Source organism: Coptis chinensis, chromosome 3 (assembly GCF_015680905.1).
Source record: "Coptis chinensis isolate HL-2020 chromosome 3, ASM1568090v1, whole genome shotgun sequence".
Lineage (NCBI taxonomy): Eukaryota > Viridiplantae > Streptophyta > Magnoliopsida > Ranunculales > Ranunculaceae > Coptis > Coptis chinensis.
Genome location: NC_141458.1, coordinates 25752890 through 25768735, shown reverse-complemented (window position 1 = coordinate 25768735; position 15846 = coordinate 25752890). Strand labels below are relative to the sequence as shown.

The following is a 15846-nucleotide window of genomic DNA, read 5'->3' as shown; positions in this document are numbered from 1 at the left end:
AGGCCAATTAGTTTTTTCATTTAGAGGTTTACCCCCCTAGTTCTTTCATTTAGAGGTTTACCCCACCCAAGACCACAACAAATCCAAGTCAACTGAGTTTGACCGTAATGTTTTTGGTCAAGACAAATGAAAAGACTCTAATGCCCTTTTCTAGGTATAATTATATAAATATCCTGTGACTTTGGCAAATACAAAATTATAATTCAAATCATCTATGACACATGTCATTATCTTGTGAATTCTATCCGACAGCCATACACCACTCTAAGGGTGCGGATGTCATTTAATAAGAATTGGTATATAACAAAATATATCAAATATATAATTTTTTTTTATTGTATAAAATATTATATAAAATCATAAACTAATAATATAAAATTGTAATAACAAAATAATAATAATAAATGATAAATATCTATATCTATATTTATACTAGTTTTTACAGTGGTAAAATGAATTATTCAAAACAAATAAAATTTTAATTAATTTTAATTTTCGGATCGGATATTATCCGATATCTGATTCAGATATCCGAAATCGGATTCGAATAAATTTTTTAATATTCATCGGATTCGGATATCGGTATAAATTTTCGGATTCGAATTCAGATACAGCCATATCCGAATCCGAACCTATCCGTTTGCACTCCTAGATTGTAGTGATGGTGTATAGCCGTCGGATATAGTTCACAAGATCGTGACATGTGTCCTAGATGATTTAAATTCCAATTTTGTATTTGCCAAAGTCACAGGATATTTATGTAATTATACCTAGAAAAGGGCATTAGAGTCTTTTCATTTGTCTTGACCAAAAACATTACGGTCAAACTCAGTTGACTTTGATGTGTTGTGGTCTTGGGGGGGTAAACCTCTAAATGAAAGAACTAGGGGGGTAAAGCTAATTGGCATAAGTTCTGGGGGGTAAACCTTTAGATGAAAGAACTAGGGGGTAAAGCTAATTGGCCTAAGTTCTGGAGGGGTAAAACTAGAAAACTATTAAAAGGGCAAAGGGTAATAAAGTCTTTTTACATGCATTGACCAAAAAGATAACAGTTGACTTGGATGTAATGTGATCTTGGGGGGGTAAACCTCTAGATGAAAGAACTGGGGGGGGGGGGGGGGGTAAAACTAATTGGCCTAAGTTATGAGGGGAGTAAAGCTAGAAAACTGTTTTTTTAATCACTCACAATGACCGGGTAGATGAAAATTCAAGTATACCCTTTACGCAAAATTAAAAACGGCTCGGGTAGATGAAATGTCAAGTATACCCCTGATACGAAATAATAAACGGCTCGGCCTGGCCCAACCGAAATGACCCGGTGTATATAGTATGAACAATGATTGTTCATACATTAACATGAGCTATAAATACTCATTGTTCATATAAACAATCATTGTTGATTGTTCATACCTATTTGGGATATGAACAATCACTATTCATACCTCAACATAATGTATGATCAGTAAAAACACCTATTAATAGGTATGAACAATCAATGTTCATACCTCAACATAATGTATGATCAATAAGAACACTTATTGGAGTATGAACAATCATTGTTCAATTCATACCTATTTGGGGTATGAACAATCAATGTTCATACCTTGACATAATATACATGATCAGTTATGAACAATCATTGTTCATACCTATTTTGGGTATGAACAATCAGTGTTCATACCTAAACATAATGTATGATCAATAAGAACACTTATTGGAGTATGAACAATCATTGTTCATACCTATTTGGGGTATGAACAATAATTGTTCATATCGCAACATAATGTATGATTAATAAGAACACTTACCTCAATATAATGTATGATCAATCTAAAACCATTATTGCACAGTGGGCGAAAATGCTACTAAGAGTTTTCAAATACCACGCGTCGGCAATTTTTTCAAGTGGGTACACGAGTTAATTAAAAGTCGGGACAATATTTTGATTATTTGTGAGTCAGTCCTTATTACAAATTACATCGACGTGGATGTTCTAGAGATTGGTTATATGCTTTTCGAGATACAAAAATTATGAAAAAACAATTACACGCCACTCTCCAAACCAATTCGTGGTAGAACTACAAATCATACAAACACAAAATTTGATTCTAAAGAAAAACCATCCGACTTCAAACTATAAGAATCCTAAAACCCAAAAACCTTCAACTATCAGATTAACCAAAAATAGAACACCCAAAACATCAATGACGGCGAACAAAAACAAAATTTTCAAGCACCATCTCTCTCTCTCTCTGCCACTCCAAGCCCTCTTCTTTAACAGTATGATAAGATAATTGCAGTTATCTTCTATCCTATTTTCATTTTTGTTACCCATTCTTTTGTTTGCCTAAGTATATGATCTCATTAGATTTTCTGTTTCAGGGGTAACATTGAAGATGCTTTGGGAAAACTGCAGGTAGCTCACTCGCTTACCTTTAAATATATCATGTGTACTGAGAGAAAAAAAACTGAGAGGACTTCCAGTTAAAATCTCAAAACGGTAAAACCAAGTCGCTTCTTATGTTCTCGCCACCACCTTCTTAAGAGCGTAAAGAAAAAAAATAGCTAAAATGTAAGAATCATACTTTTGTATGTTTTGGCTTTTGGCTTTCATATTGTATTTACATCGGTGGAACCTTTCTACTATCGTAGAATAAAAGCAGAAATTGGTGTGCCTACCGTTAAGTATTAATCAAGAAAGGAATCTCTTAAGTACTTACTTGTTGGCTCTCTTCCCGCCATTGCTTGGGGCTGCAATTGGTGAGCAAAAGAGGCTGCAAAGCAAGAAGGCTCTTTCGCACAAGAAGGCCATTAGAAGAACCGGAGATAGTTATGACTCGACCATTAAAAAAGTTTGGGCTATTGAGGTGTTTTTCTGAATACAGTTCTATATTTTGCATTTAAAACCATTTTATACCTGAGAATGGTTGTTTAGTTTGGTCTTCTTAACAAAGTTTCTTCTTTATCCCTTAGCTGGAAGTATCCCAGGAAAGTGAAATTAATCAAAGCAGCTGGGAAGACCATCTGGAAAACGTTATTTTTTTACCGATGGCCAGTTTGATGCAGTATGAAATTAAATACTAGACCGTTGTTATTTCCCTGAGTTTCGTCATTATCAGGATATCAAGGAGCTTGCTCCTCATTGCCTTGCCGAGATCCGTCACTTCATTGAGGACTGTATCCACTTTCATTCTTTTATTTCTTTACAGTTCTCTTGGTTGTTCAAATTAAGGGAATTTCGTAACTCTTAACTCTGAGGTATCAGTCCCGTAAGTTGATTTCACGCAGCTAATATATATTGCAGTAAAGTATTTATTTCCTTAACTCATTGCTTTAACAAAGATAAGAAGAATGAGAACAAAGAAGTTGCAGTCAATGACTTCCTCCCTTACGAAGATCTTTGTTAAAAGCAATCAAATACTCAATGTAAGTTTAAAGAAGATCCTACATTTGTAAAAAAAACATAGTTATAGATACTCTCCATTTCAAATTTGGTATCATCAACTGTTTAATTCTTTTGAGAAATGCTACTAAGCCTACTAAATAGTTGGTTATGTTGGTTATAGCTTAATGAACCAATATTAGGAGGGGGCTCGCCTCTCATCAATCAAAGTTTGCGCCGCTATACTCTTTCTTAGCTTAATCTCAACATTCGCAAGGCCGGCACCGCCTATGGTTCAAAACAGGTCGTCATCCTAATCCCAAATTTGGTATGCAAATTAAACTTTCCCTCATTAGAGATTGGGTTAATCGATTAGTTATCTGGGTGCAAAATATTATATTCATTGACATGTTTTCAGACCCTTTTATGCCTTATGACGTCAAACAGTAGGTTTATAGTGGTGTCAGAATATGTGGTGGCATGGAAATAAGAGAGTTGCTTCATCTTCAAATAAGTGACTATTAAGAAGGTTTTTCTAGAATCTGGAAATTTTGTTTGTCATGGATTTATTTTGCGTACAAGAGAGTAGTTGTAACAATCAAGATACAAAAGAAGAAACTATAAAAAAAAACAATTCTAAACACCAGCTTTTTATAAGCTTAATTTGAAATAATATGTTTTGGAGCTACCATATATATACTACTGCAGAAGGTTAGTTTGAACCCCTGTAAGAAAGTGAGCTTTTACTATGAACCATGTAAGAAAAATGAACACAAGCATGATAAAATAATAGCTATAAGATCTATTCCACTATTTTTGTTGGACACTTGTGTGAACTCTATTTTTTTGTGTTTGTAGGTTGGGTTCTTCTCGGTATGGCGTGAGAGCATCTTTAAGTCTCCGATGATCCAAAGGGTAAGGTTGGTGTCACCGGCAATGGAAAGGGATTGACAGACTTCCAAAGGAGGGACAAACACTTGCATCTCAAGGCGAGGAGGTGCTAAAACAGATCTAATAAGGGGATTTACATTATCTTTGCTCTTTCCGTTCTCTCCTTTGCCCGGACTACATATATGAAGCCCGGTCACCATCTTTTGTGTAAACATGTAACTCTAGCTTATTTTTCATAATTTAATATGAATTTATAAGTCGCTATGGCAATGAATCCAAAGATGGATCATAATCTTTAGCAATCAGGTCTTCCTCAAGTAGCTTTGCTTTTTTACCAAATTCTTTTTAGTCTGCCGCTAGGTAAATTGCTTTTTGTGGATGTGCAAACACATTGTGTCATTAGAGTTCAAAAAGGCTATCATTGAAAAATTGTGGGGAATATGTTATGAGCTGCAAGATGACATTGTATCTCTTCTTCCAAAATTAATTTGTGACCATTATTTCTATCTCAGATCGTGAGATAGGTATTCAAATGAATGAGGGGAAGTGCATCTATTGCAAATGGATCACATGAACTAAGATATGATTGAAAAGATTGTCCTGGACACGCCAATGCTGCAGCCTAACAGCTATACAAGATTCCGCCAATTAGTTCAACCTTTGAACAACAACAATCTTCCCATCTGGCAAAGCGCCCTGGTTAACAAGCAGAAGTGGTAACGAAGTACTTATCTAAAAACATTTAAAAAAGCGCTTAACTCAACTTAAAAGATCCTCATTGAAGATGAAAATTTAGAAGTTTATACTTGACGAGAAATGTGTTGGAAGTCTAAATAATGTTCTAATTATTAAGATGGCAAATTGGTATCAAATCATGAGTATTAGTAAAGGGATTAAAATCACTGAGTTTCCTAGCTTTTGAAAGATCTAGACGATGGTGAAATTTGGTCCAAGCTCAATGATTTGTAACATGAAGAATAAGTAAAAGGTAAGTTCTCAAAGCTTCTTCCATGATCTTAGTCTTGAGCATCTCAAGAACATCATCTCTCCTCGACAAGCCGCCCGGACATCAAGGGACTTGATGACATTGAAGGATTTCTGAAATCTCCCTTGCTAAGGGCCCTAGTGGTCGCCATAATGTGGTCACGAACATTTTCGGGGCCAAATGTCCGTCTCTCGCCACCTCAAGCAGCCCCTCTAAATGTCTTGCTTATGATTTTCCGCTTAAGCGTCAAGAGTGTTTCCTGCCATGTTAGGAACTTCCAAGAGCATAGCACAAATCGGATGGACGGCTTCCGAAGCTCAAGATTTATGTGCATGTGATAAGGCATCCGCCTCCTTCGTTCCAACTTTTCCCCGATGAACACAAACCTGAATATTAGTACAAAGTGCGGACATATGAAAACTCAAAAACTAGTGACCATTATCAACCACGAATAAAATAAACCAAACTCTCACGATCGTAGCCACGTTCAACAAATAAACTATGCATAGCCCATAAACAATTAAAACGAAAAACATCAACTACATATATATAGAGCAATGGCACATCATATGAGTAAACTTTAAGTCTCCATCAAAACCTATCAATTTCAGTTGCTCGGGATAAACCAAAATTTCAAACTAGAGCCTTGCAACAACTGTGGTGAAAAAGTAACAAGATGACTTAAGTCCGGGCACAAGCATATCTTTAATGCAAATGCGTTTCGAGATATGTTTTCCGTACCATTGGTTAGAATCTTGGTTAGAGAGCTCTGAGAATCTATCTTTGTTTATCTACGAATTTATGGAAGTTGTGTCTAGGTAAATAACCCGTGTAGCAAACCCACCCGACAACATAAGGACCTGAAAATAAGCAAAAGCAAAAGTCCAAAACTAAAAACATCTAAATTACTAAGCCTAACCATAAGCCCAAAACACAAGTAAAGCCGAACCTTTAAAGCATACTATGCAACAATCCCGGCCATAGGCCGGCTCAATGGCTAGTAAGAATACTTATTTCAAATCCGGGTCATTTGTACTTGAGGGTTATTTTCACTCGAAAATTGGTTTTCAGGGTTATTTTCACCCGAAATTTGTCCTTGTGAGTGATTATAAAAAAATTATGTCCTCTAGAATTGTTTTGAATCAAAATTGGGGCTTGGGACCAAATTCTTGTAAAAATTAAAATATATTGTAAGATAAGAATTAGGTATTCATTGTTTTGGTTGGTAAATTGGTATTATTGTATTCAGAACAATGTCTTTTCATCCTCGTTCCATCAAGTCCAAAAACAAGTCATCCTCGTCCATGCAGATTTCGGCAGAGCAACTAGTTGTTGAATCCCACGCACATGGCCACAATGCTGAAATCCAAAAACCTGTCAAGCACAAGATTACTGACTCTGAAGAACTACTCGAATACCGCCTTCAAAAGAGGAAGGAGTTTGAAGACAAGGTAAGAGGAAGAAGCAAGGACTTGGCGGTATGGATTAGATACGCTCAGTGGGAGGTGTCGCAGAAGGATTTCTCTCGCGCACGCTCAGTCTGGGAGCGAGCGCTCCATGCAGGTGGTAATAGGAATCCTAGCATCTGGTTAAAGTACGCTCATGCAGAGATGGAGAATAAGTTTATCAATCATGCCAGGAACATCTGGGATCGAGCAGTGACTCTGCTTCCTCGTGTGGATCAGTTGTGGTACAAGTATGTTCATCTTGAGGAGATGCTTGGTAACGTCGCAGCTGCTCGGCAAATTTTCGATCGATGGATGCAATGGATGCCTGATAACCAAGGTTGGATGAGCTTTGTGAAGTTCGAGCTTCGTTATGGCGAAGTGGATCGCGCTAGGCAGATATTTGAGAGGTACGTTAACTTTCACCCAAAGGTTGTTCAGTCTTGGATCAAGTACGCTCAGTTCGAATTGAAGAACGGGGATATTGCCAGAGCTAGGCGATGCTTTGAGCGAGGCGTGGAAAATCTGGATGAAGACGATGACAGTGCTGATGCCGAGCAATTATTTAAGGCTTTTGCTGAGTTTGAGGAAGGCTGCAAAGAGGTGGAGCGCGCTAGATGTATCTACAGGTTCGCGCTAAGCCGTCTTCCAAAAGGACGGGGTGATGGTTTTCATGGCAATTTACTGGAGTTCGAGAAACAAAATGGAGACATGGGGGAAATTGAAGAAGCCATTGTGGGAAAAACAAGGATTCAGTATGAGGAAGAAGTGAGAAAGAGTCCTCTCAACTATGATGCTTGGTTTGATTACATCCGTCTGGAAGAAGGCATTGGAAACAAGGAGAGGATTCGCGAAGTCTATGAAAGAGCCATTGCCAATGTGCCCCCTGCCGAGGAGAAGAGCTACTGGCAGCGATACATCTACTTGTGGATCAACTATGCCTTGTATGAAGAGCTCGACGCCCAAGACATGGACAGAACAAGAGAGGTCTACAAACAGTGCCTGAACCTAATTCCTCACCACAAGTTTTCCTTTGCAAAGATTTGGCTACTGGCGGCTCAGTTTGAAATCCGGCAGAAGAACCTCAATGGCGCACGAAAACTGTTCGGGAATTCAATTGGTAGAGCAGCAGAAGAGAAGATTTTCAAAAAGTATATAGAAATCGAAATGCAGATTGGAGACTTCAGACGCTGCAGAGCATTGTACGAGCGGTACCTGGAATGGGCTCCGCACAACTGCTATGCTTGGCTCAAGTATGCTGAGCTGGAACACTCATTGTGTGAGTCTGAGAGGGCTAGAGCTATTTTCGAACTCGCAGTTGCTCAACCTGCACTTGATATGCCAGAGCTCCTATGGAAAAAGTACATTGATTTTGAGATCTCAGAAGGTGAAAATGAAAGAGTGAGGCAGCTCTACGAGAGGCTATTGGATCGAACGAAGAACTTGAAGGTGTGGATTAGCTTTGCACATTTTGAAGCAACCGCAAGTATGGAAGGCTGTGACATGTTTGAAAAAAATGATCAAGCTTCACTTTTACAACAGAGGCAGCACCGCCTTCAACGCACTAGAAGAGTATTTGAAAGAGCTCTCAACCATTTCAGAACTAGTGCGCCTGAACTAGAGGAAGAGAGAGCTATGCTCTTGGAAGAGTGGCTGAATACGGAAAGCAGCTTTGGTGACATAGGTAATGTTGGCCTAGTGCAGAATGAATTGCCAAAGAGGCTCAAGAAAAGTTATTTCTGCGAATGGAGCATCTGACTTAGAAGAGTTTTATGACTACATTTTTCCTGAGGAGTCCAATTCCCCAAATCTGAAAATTCTGGAAGCGGCGTATATGTGGAAGACTCAAAAGATTGCTCTGTCTCATAGGCATAACCTTTGAGCTGCTCTGGTGACCATCACTCTTAAAATGTTTTAGATCTTCTGATTCAACTTTGTGTATTACTGAATTATACATCTTGCATACTGTAATTCTAATTCGCGTATTTCAGTATGCAGAACACGGATATCAAACAATGCATTTGAAATATTTCATTTTACTCTGCATTTGTGTGTTATCATTATGCCTATCAGTAGATTGTGTTTCTTGATAACTCTTGTTTAGAAAGAACCAAGTTTTAACTCTTGCTGTTCAAAATATTTAATATCCCTTTTCCTTCAAACACTCTTGAAGTGTTAATGCGATCAATTTTGGAGTGCATTGTAAAGCTTAAGCTCTTGCTCTCCTCTGTCATTGTTTCCCATATCACATTTAAACTTCTGAATCATTTTTGTTTTAGACTTCTGGTAACTAAACTTATGAATCTGATAGTAACTTGTGACTATGATGCCACAAAATATTGGACATCTTTCTGTTTCGTCATCTTTGAGGTCAAGCATACGTATCTTTCCAGCATTTGTAACTATCATCTTCTGAACACTGTTACCGCAATTTATTACCGGTTCCGACTGTACATGAATGACCTTATAACTTTTGTCATGCCTCTGTTTAGCTTGCTCTCTACCAGGTTGGTCAGTCAAGAATGCCTTTCTCTTTGCCGCATGTATATTCGTCGTGTTGTAGCTATCTCTATCATATCTAGCTAGCCTTTCACTCTCTAGTTGAAAGCATGCTCCCTGTAGCTTATCAATGTTGGGATTTATATCCCCTGTCATCAAATCCTCTAAAACATTTGAATCAAGTGGATCAAAGGGACCAGAGCAACGAACAAATATAAGCTAGCTTACCCCGTGGCAAGCCAGTTCGAAGTAAGACCTTCTAAGGCTGCCTGAAACCCCTGTTCCCCACAGAAATTCTGACTGCCCTGAAAATCTGAAATTCTTCGTCTCATGGCAGATATACTTTGATATTTGTTAAGGTGGATCTTCAAAAGAAATTGATGTCGGGAGCAGAAGAGGGTCTGTCCTAGGAAGAGAGATAAGAGAATTGAAGTTCAGTATTTTCCCCAGATCCTAGGAAATATGTCGAGAAGTTTTGTTTTTTTGTTTTTTGTATTGTGATAATGAAAGAATAATCGAATTGGTCTCCTATTACTGAATGGAAGGGATATAAGGTACACTGACTTTGATTATCAGACGCATATAATTGTACAACGGTGCCAGTCATACTCACCACTCATTACAATATGGTACAAATTGATGGCAGAGCTAGAATATGAAATAGCGCATGTTGTTATCACAATTCTCACTGGATGAGGACGTGGGTTGTTAGTGTTGCAGTCTTGCAGAACTTGCATTCAGCTGAAAATATTTGTTTTCTGAGTTCCCAAAGTCATTCCAATATTGTGCTGCCCCTGGAGTTTCACGAATAGACAGACATTGGAATTTTTATTAATCAGTTTGTTCAGTAGAATGAACATGATTTTTTCCTTCTTTTTCAGGAAAAGTATGGCCTTAACAACCAAGCCGTCTCAGGTGATATCTTTTTTGCCTTACGAGTAATGAATCCTCCGCTACTAACATTATGGACTGTCATAATTTTCCTCGGTAACAGTAAGTTCTGTCTCACAATTTCAATTTGGTTTCTTATTTAGGAGTTTGATCATTTTCGTGCGCTTCTGTAAATATTCATGACGGTGGTAGTGTGGTACGCACACTTTTTCAGCTGCAGGAACCTTTTCGAATTTTCTCAAGAAGACGATCGCACATTAAGTAGTACAATTTAGTGGTTCAGAACTTACTGTCTGTAAAAAATGATTACGGAGTTCCCAAAGTCATCCTAACAATGTGCTTCCCTTGGAAAGTTCCTAGCGATAAATCTTGAGAATAGTCAGTGGACATATTACTGAAAACCTTAACGGTTTAAGATTTTAATTATATAAGCAATTCGTTAGTAGAATGAATTTGATCTCTTCATTCTCTTGCTAAAGATAATTAGCGCTAGCTTATCAACCAAGCCATACGCCTCGCGCAGTATCTCCTTTGCCCTCTGTAAGTTCTATCTCAGAATTTCAAATTGGTTTCTTACTCAGGAGTCTGATAATATCTGTGCGCTTCTGTAAAAATTCATGATTGTGGTTTGCAACTTTGCATACTGTTTCACCTGCAGCGGTCTTTTCAAACATTTACAAGATGATGGCTCGTAGTAGAGGAAATACTGCTGTGGATAAGTTTCTAGCTGAGATGGAAAGAGAGAAGCCCATCAGATTTTCCTCTCAGGAACTAACGACTGCTACCAACAATTTTTCGCACTTTTTGGGCGCGCAGGTGGGTTTGGTGCAGTTTATGAAGGAGTTCTAGATAATGAAGTTCCAGTAGCAGTGAAGATTCTCAATGGGAGTTCTGACAAGAAAATTGAGGACCAGTTTATGGCAGAAGTGGGTACCATTGGAAGAACCCATCACTTCAATCTGGTTCGACTCTATGGTTTCTGCTTTGAGAGAAACATGCGAGCTCTTGTCTACGAGTACATGGTAAATGGATCACTAGACAGCTTCTTGTTTCAAGAGGAAAAGGCCATAGAACTTGAAAAGCTTCACGGAATTGCTCTTGGAACGGCTAAGGGAATTGCCTATTTACATGACGACTGCCAACAGAAAATTATCCATTATGATATAAAGCCAGGAAATATTCTCTTGGACGAAAAGTTCACCCCAAAAAATTGCTGATTTCGGATTACCAAAGCTATGTAACAAGGATAGCAGCCATGTAACAATGACTGGAGGAAGAGGGACTCCAGGATATGCTGCACCGGAGCTGTGGATGTCGTATCCAGTAACTCATAAGTGTGATGTTTACAGCTATGGAATGCTTCTATTTGAGATCATTGGGAGGAGGAGGAATCACGATATGAAACTCCCAGAAAGCCAAGAATGGTTCCCATTACAGGTTTGGAACAAGTTTGTAAAGGATAATTCAGTGGACTTTATGGGTGTATGTGGGATTGAGGAGAAGGATAGAGAGATGGCTGGAAGGATGGTGAAGGTTGCTCTTTGGTGTGTTCAGTATCGGCCCGAGTCAAGGCCTTGGATGAGTCTTGTGGTGAAGATGTTGGAAGGAGGGTTAGATATACCAACACCTACTAATCCATTTCGGCACTTACTTATGGACACTCCTCCCAATCTAATTGATTTTACGAGCTGGACAGAAAGTGGGTTAGAATCCGCTTCCTCTCAAATGCTTACAGGATCTGCTTCTGTGAGCTCAACCCCTATCATGAGGAATTATGAAATCGAAAGAGCGTCCGCATAAGGTGATTGGATGTTTGATCCTTTGATATGATTGTACATTTACTGATTTACACCAACAACAGAAATTTACTTTCCCCTGTTACGGCCTACTCATCAAGACATTACACGAAGTAGCCACATTGTACTTTGTTAGATTCTCCAGACAGGAAACAAAATTTTGCAAATATTCCTAATTGAATTGTAAGAGTTCACATGTCAGTCGAATTTACACAACACTATCAAACTTCTGTTTTGAACTTTCTAGCTCTTTTATATCTCAATTATAATAGAGATAAGCCGGGTTATTTTTTCCTTTCTAAGAATTGAAGCAAGCAGTGCTTGTACTGTCAACTTTGAAGAATTTGATGCTGTACTACTTCTAGTTGATACAGGTATATTTGATGATGAATCCGCAAATGAGTGTAGTGAAAGCCTAAGTTTTGGCTGTTAGAGTTTCAGTATAAAACTAGCACAAAGGGAAGTTGGGGAAACTACATTCACATGCCTAGCTTGCAACCATGGCCGAGTTGAAAGTTAACAATTACGATGAGGAATTCAAATGCTGAGAGGAGCCAGAGAGACTAGTGTCCCAACACTCCCACCACTGGGAGGTCTTATTACCTCTGGAAGTACTGAACAGTCTGAAAACACAACAATGTGTCCATTTTCGATCTCTTTACCTTCTCTGGGTCTTCCTCTTATTCTCACAATTATCCATTCTCTCACATTCTCACCCAATTCCACATAATATTGATGAGGTTTATTCAAACTACAGTAGTGATCATCCTCATGTTATTTTATTTTAAAATTCCGGAGCTATATAAATACGACGTATTATTCCATGTGTATCTATAACATCAATGGCCTCAATCTGGAAATCCCAGAGTTGGGCCACTAAACACCTGAACTAGGCTCGTCCAAGCCAAATATATATTTACTGCTGTTGGCTGGGATCAGTCAAATTTTCTCTGAGACTTCATACAATAGGAATTCACAGTTTTTTTAGTTTCTGCTGTTCAATTAGCGTTGTACATTGCAGGAGTCAGAAACATAATTTATGGCCTACCTGATGCTACCCAAGTTGGACTAGTCGTCTAGTCCAACCAGGTTCAGTAACTGAACCGATATCATGCACGTACACGCCCTTGATTTATATAAAGCACACTGAAATTTAGAAGATAGCATAAGAACAGAAATCAGAAGTATATGAAAGATTGAAGCATGGCAATTTAAATTAAAAGTATTTACATAAGGTTGCAATACAGAAAATGTTGAACAAACACATTTCGACTTTAAGACAGCATATGCTGAAATTACTTGCAGTATATGAGTTTATCGTCAATTTGATATTCCTAATTATTAACAATGAAGCAAGTTAACGAGGACACTGTGATGCCTCCAAATTAGCTCCAACAAACGAATCAGCATTGTGTTTAAATGGATTTAAAGGAGTAGGAATCTCCACCACTCCAGCCAGCATGTTAGCCACAACACTCATTAACGGTCTAATCTCTGGCCTAAACTGTACACACCACATACCTACCATTGCCATTCTTTGTGCCACCACTCTATCATTTTCCTCAAACCCACACATCTCAAATACTTCTCCCATCTTCCCCTCCTCAAATTTCTTCCAAACCCAAGTTGGAAACCACTCCTGACTCTCTCGCTGACCGAGACTCAAGTTCCTCCTCCTCCCCAGTATCTCGAATAAAACCATCCCAAAACTGTATACGTCGCATTTCTGAGTTATTTGCGATGGCATCCAGAGTTCTGGTGCAGCGTAACCAGGAGTCCCTTTAAAACCACTGAGAGTAATATGAGTGTTATCTCTACTGCAGAACTTTGCAAGACCAAAATCTGCGACCTTGGGGTTAAAATTGACATCCAAAAGTATGTTCGCAGGCTTTATGTCGTAGTGAATTATCCTCTGCTCACATTCTTCATGTAGATACGCTATTCCTTTTGCGGTTCCAACAGCAATTTCATGAAGTGTCTTCCACTCCACCTTTTTCCTTTCATTAAACAAGAGTTTGTCCAATGAGCCATTTTCCATGAACTCATAGACAAGTGCAAGCAAGCCTCTCTCGAAGCAGAAACCATAGAGGTGGACCAGATTTAAATGGTTGGTTATTCCAATAGTGCCCACCTCAGAGACAAACTGTTCGCAAATTCTGCTATCACTTGCGTTACTACATACAAGTTTCACAGCTACTGGAACTCCACTTAGTAGACTTCCTCTATAGACTGATCCGAAACCACCGGAACCCAAGAGTTGGCTGTAGTGATTTGTTGCTATCCTTATTTGGCGAGCTGTAAATCTTATTGGTTTTTCCTTAATTACCTTGTCGATGAGTGCCTCCACCGTAGCTGGGTTTATAGCCGGTTCATTCCCTGATGTTGCTTCGTCTTGTTCATCGGTTCGATTGCACATATATACAATCACAAACGCAATAATAATAACTACACTTCCAGTGCCAACGTACACAGGGGCCTTGAAAAAAATTCTAACAGCACCTAAAAGGAGAACAAGGAGTAGAGCTACTAGCAGCAGAAGCAGTAGCAGAAGCTGCACCAACCCCTTCAGCATACCAATAAGTTGACATTGATTCTGTGTTTTTGGATCCATGTCCTAGCTAATCCTAGTTAGTTCTTTCAGTTTCACACTAAGGGGCTCCTTCGAAACTATGTGATTCATCGACAATTGGGTGCACTGATAAAAAGAGTATGCACATGATTTAGCAAAAGAAATGGTTCTAGATAGAACTGAAGTAGCTTAGCACCTTCTATTGATATTGACAAAAGTGGAGGGAAAGAGATTGTGTACAGTGAGAAGAATATACCAAGATTATATTATTGTAAGTAGATAATATCAAGAAAAATCTTACTCTCGGAACATCCATCAAGCTTGGAAATAACCTATGGGTGTGCATCACAAAGATCAAACGAATCCTTGTTATATTGCCGTCTCCTTCCCATAAATGGCACAAAAGAACTAACAAGTAACAACTCATACAATGAAATATTCATGCACTTTGTTTGATTCAACATAGACAAACAATAACGCCATAATCTCAGGTCGTCATTTACTTAGAAATTCGAGGTTTCTCCAAAATTTATTTGGAATGACTACATAAGAAACAACATGGAGGTCTTTCTTATTCCTGATGGGATCATGGCAACATTGACTGTTGTGGATAAACAATTGCGGAAATAACGTTATCCACTACAAATAGATCAACCCTACACAAGGATTAATCCTTCTCTCTAGACAAGACTTCAACACCCTCCAAGTACAATCCCAACACTTTTCAATGTCAATTAAACAAGCATATAAAGTAAAGCAATTAATGCAAAAGAAGAACAAACCACAAGACGAGATATATCGTGGTTTCGCAATTTGCCTACGTCCACACTGTGAGTTCCAAACTTTACTAGATGTCCAGAGTAACAGATTACAAGAGCTCTCAATTCACTTACAAAGAATGAACACTCAACTCACTAAGAATTGCTCTCTTACAATCACTCTCTTTCTTGGTTTTGGTTAGGTTAAGTTTTTACAGAAAAAACTTATATTTATACTGTTTTTGAAAACTTCTAAAAACAGTCGAATTCGTGCTGAAAACCATGGAGCGCGGGCGCGCCCTTGGCTAGGCAAAAGTCGAGCTTGGGCGCGCCTAACAACCTGGAAGTCGCCAAAGAGAGGAGCGCGTGCGCGCCCTTGTCTAGGCATACATAGAGCACGGGCGCGCCTAACACCAAGGAAAGAAAAACGTCTTTTTTCTCTACATTCTCCACCTCGGTGAGGTTTTAACACATAAAATCGAGCCGAACACGTCCAGCAAGAAGTACTAGTCCCAGAACTCGTAGTCAACCGCCCCGAAGGGCCATGCCAACAAAGGGCTCTTTCAAGCATGTACGATTTGGAGCAAGTCCAAACAGTGTTGGAACTTAACTCTGGTGACAACCTTTGTC

At 38.7% G+C, this 15846-nt stretch overlaps 1 protein-coding gene and 2 pseudogenes across 2 annotated transcripts; 2 read left to right on the top strand and 1 right to left on the bottom strand.

Moving 5' to 3' along the window:
- The first annotated feature begins 6448 nt into the window (after positions 1 to 6448).
- LOC147508852 (uncharacterized) lies at positions 6449 to 8749 on the top strand (annotated as a pseudogene).
- Positions 8750 to 9044: 295 nt separating this feature from the next.
- Positions 9045 to 12090, top strand: LOC147508851 (G-type lectin S-receptor-like serine/threonine-protein kinase At1g34300; annotated as a pseudogene). Its single transcript, XR_015218258.1, has 2 exons — positions 9045 to 10195; positions 10752 to 12090. The product of XR_015218258.1 is annotated as a G-type lectin S-receptor-like serine/threonine-protein kinase At1g34300 (transcript).
- Positions 12091 to 13076: 986 nt separating this feature from the next.
- LOC147508850 (rust resistance kinase Lr10-like) lies at positions 13077 to 15055 on the bottom strand. Its single transcript, XM_086601212.1, has 2 exons — positions 14760 to 15055; positions 13077 to 14584 (listed from the first exon to the last, which is right to left on the bottom strand). Exon 2 carries the CDS (start codon positions 14498 to 14500, stop codon positions 13247 to 13249), a length of 1254 nt encoding a protein of 417 aa, XP_086457338.1. The 5' UTR covers positions 14501 to 14584; positions 14760 to 15055; the 3' UTR covers positions 13077 to 13246.
- Positions 15056 to 15846: the final 791 nt, after the last annotated feature.

Excerpts from the sequence above, each read along its gene's own strand:
- LOC147508850 (XM_086601212.1), bottom strand. The coding sequence starts at position 14,500 with ATGGATCCAAAAACACAGAATCAATGTCAACTTATTGGTATGCTGAAG.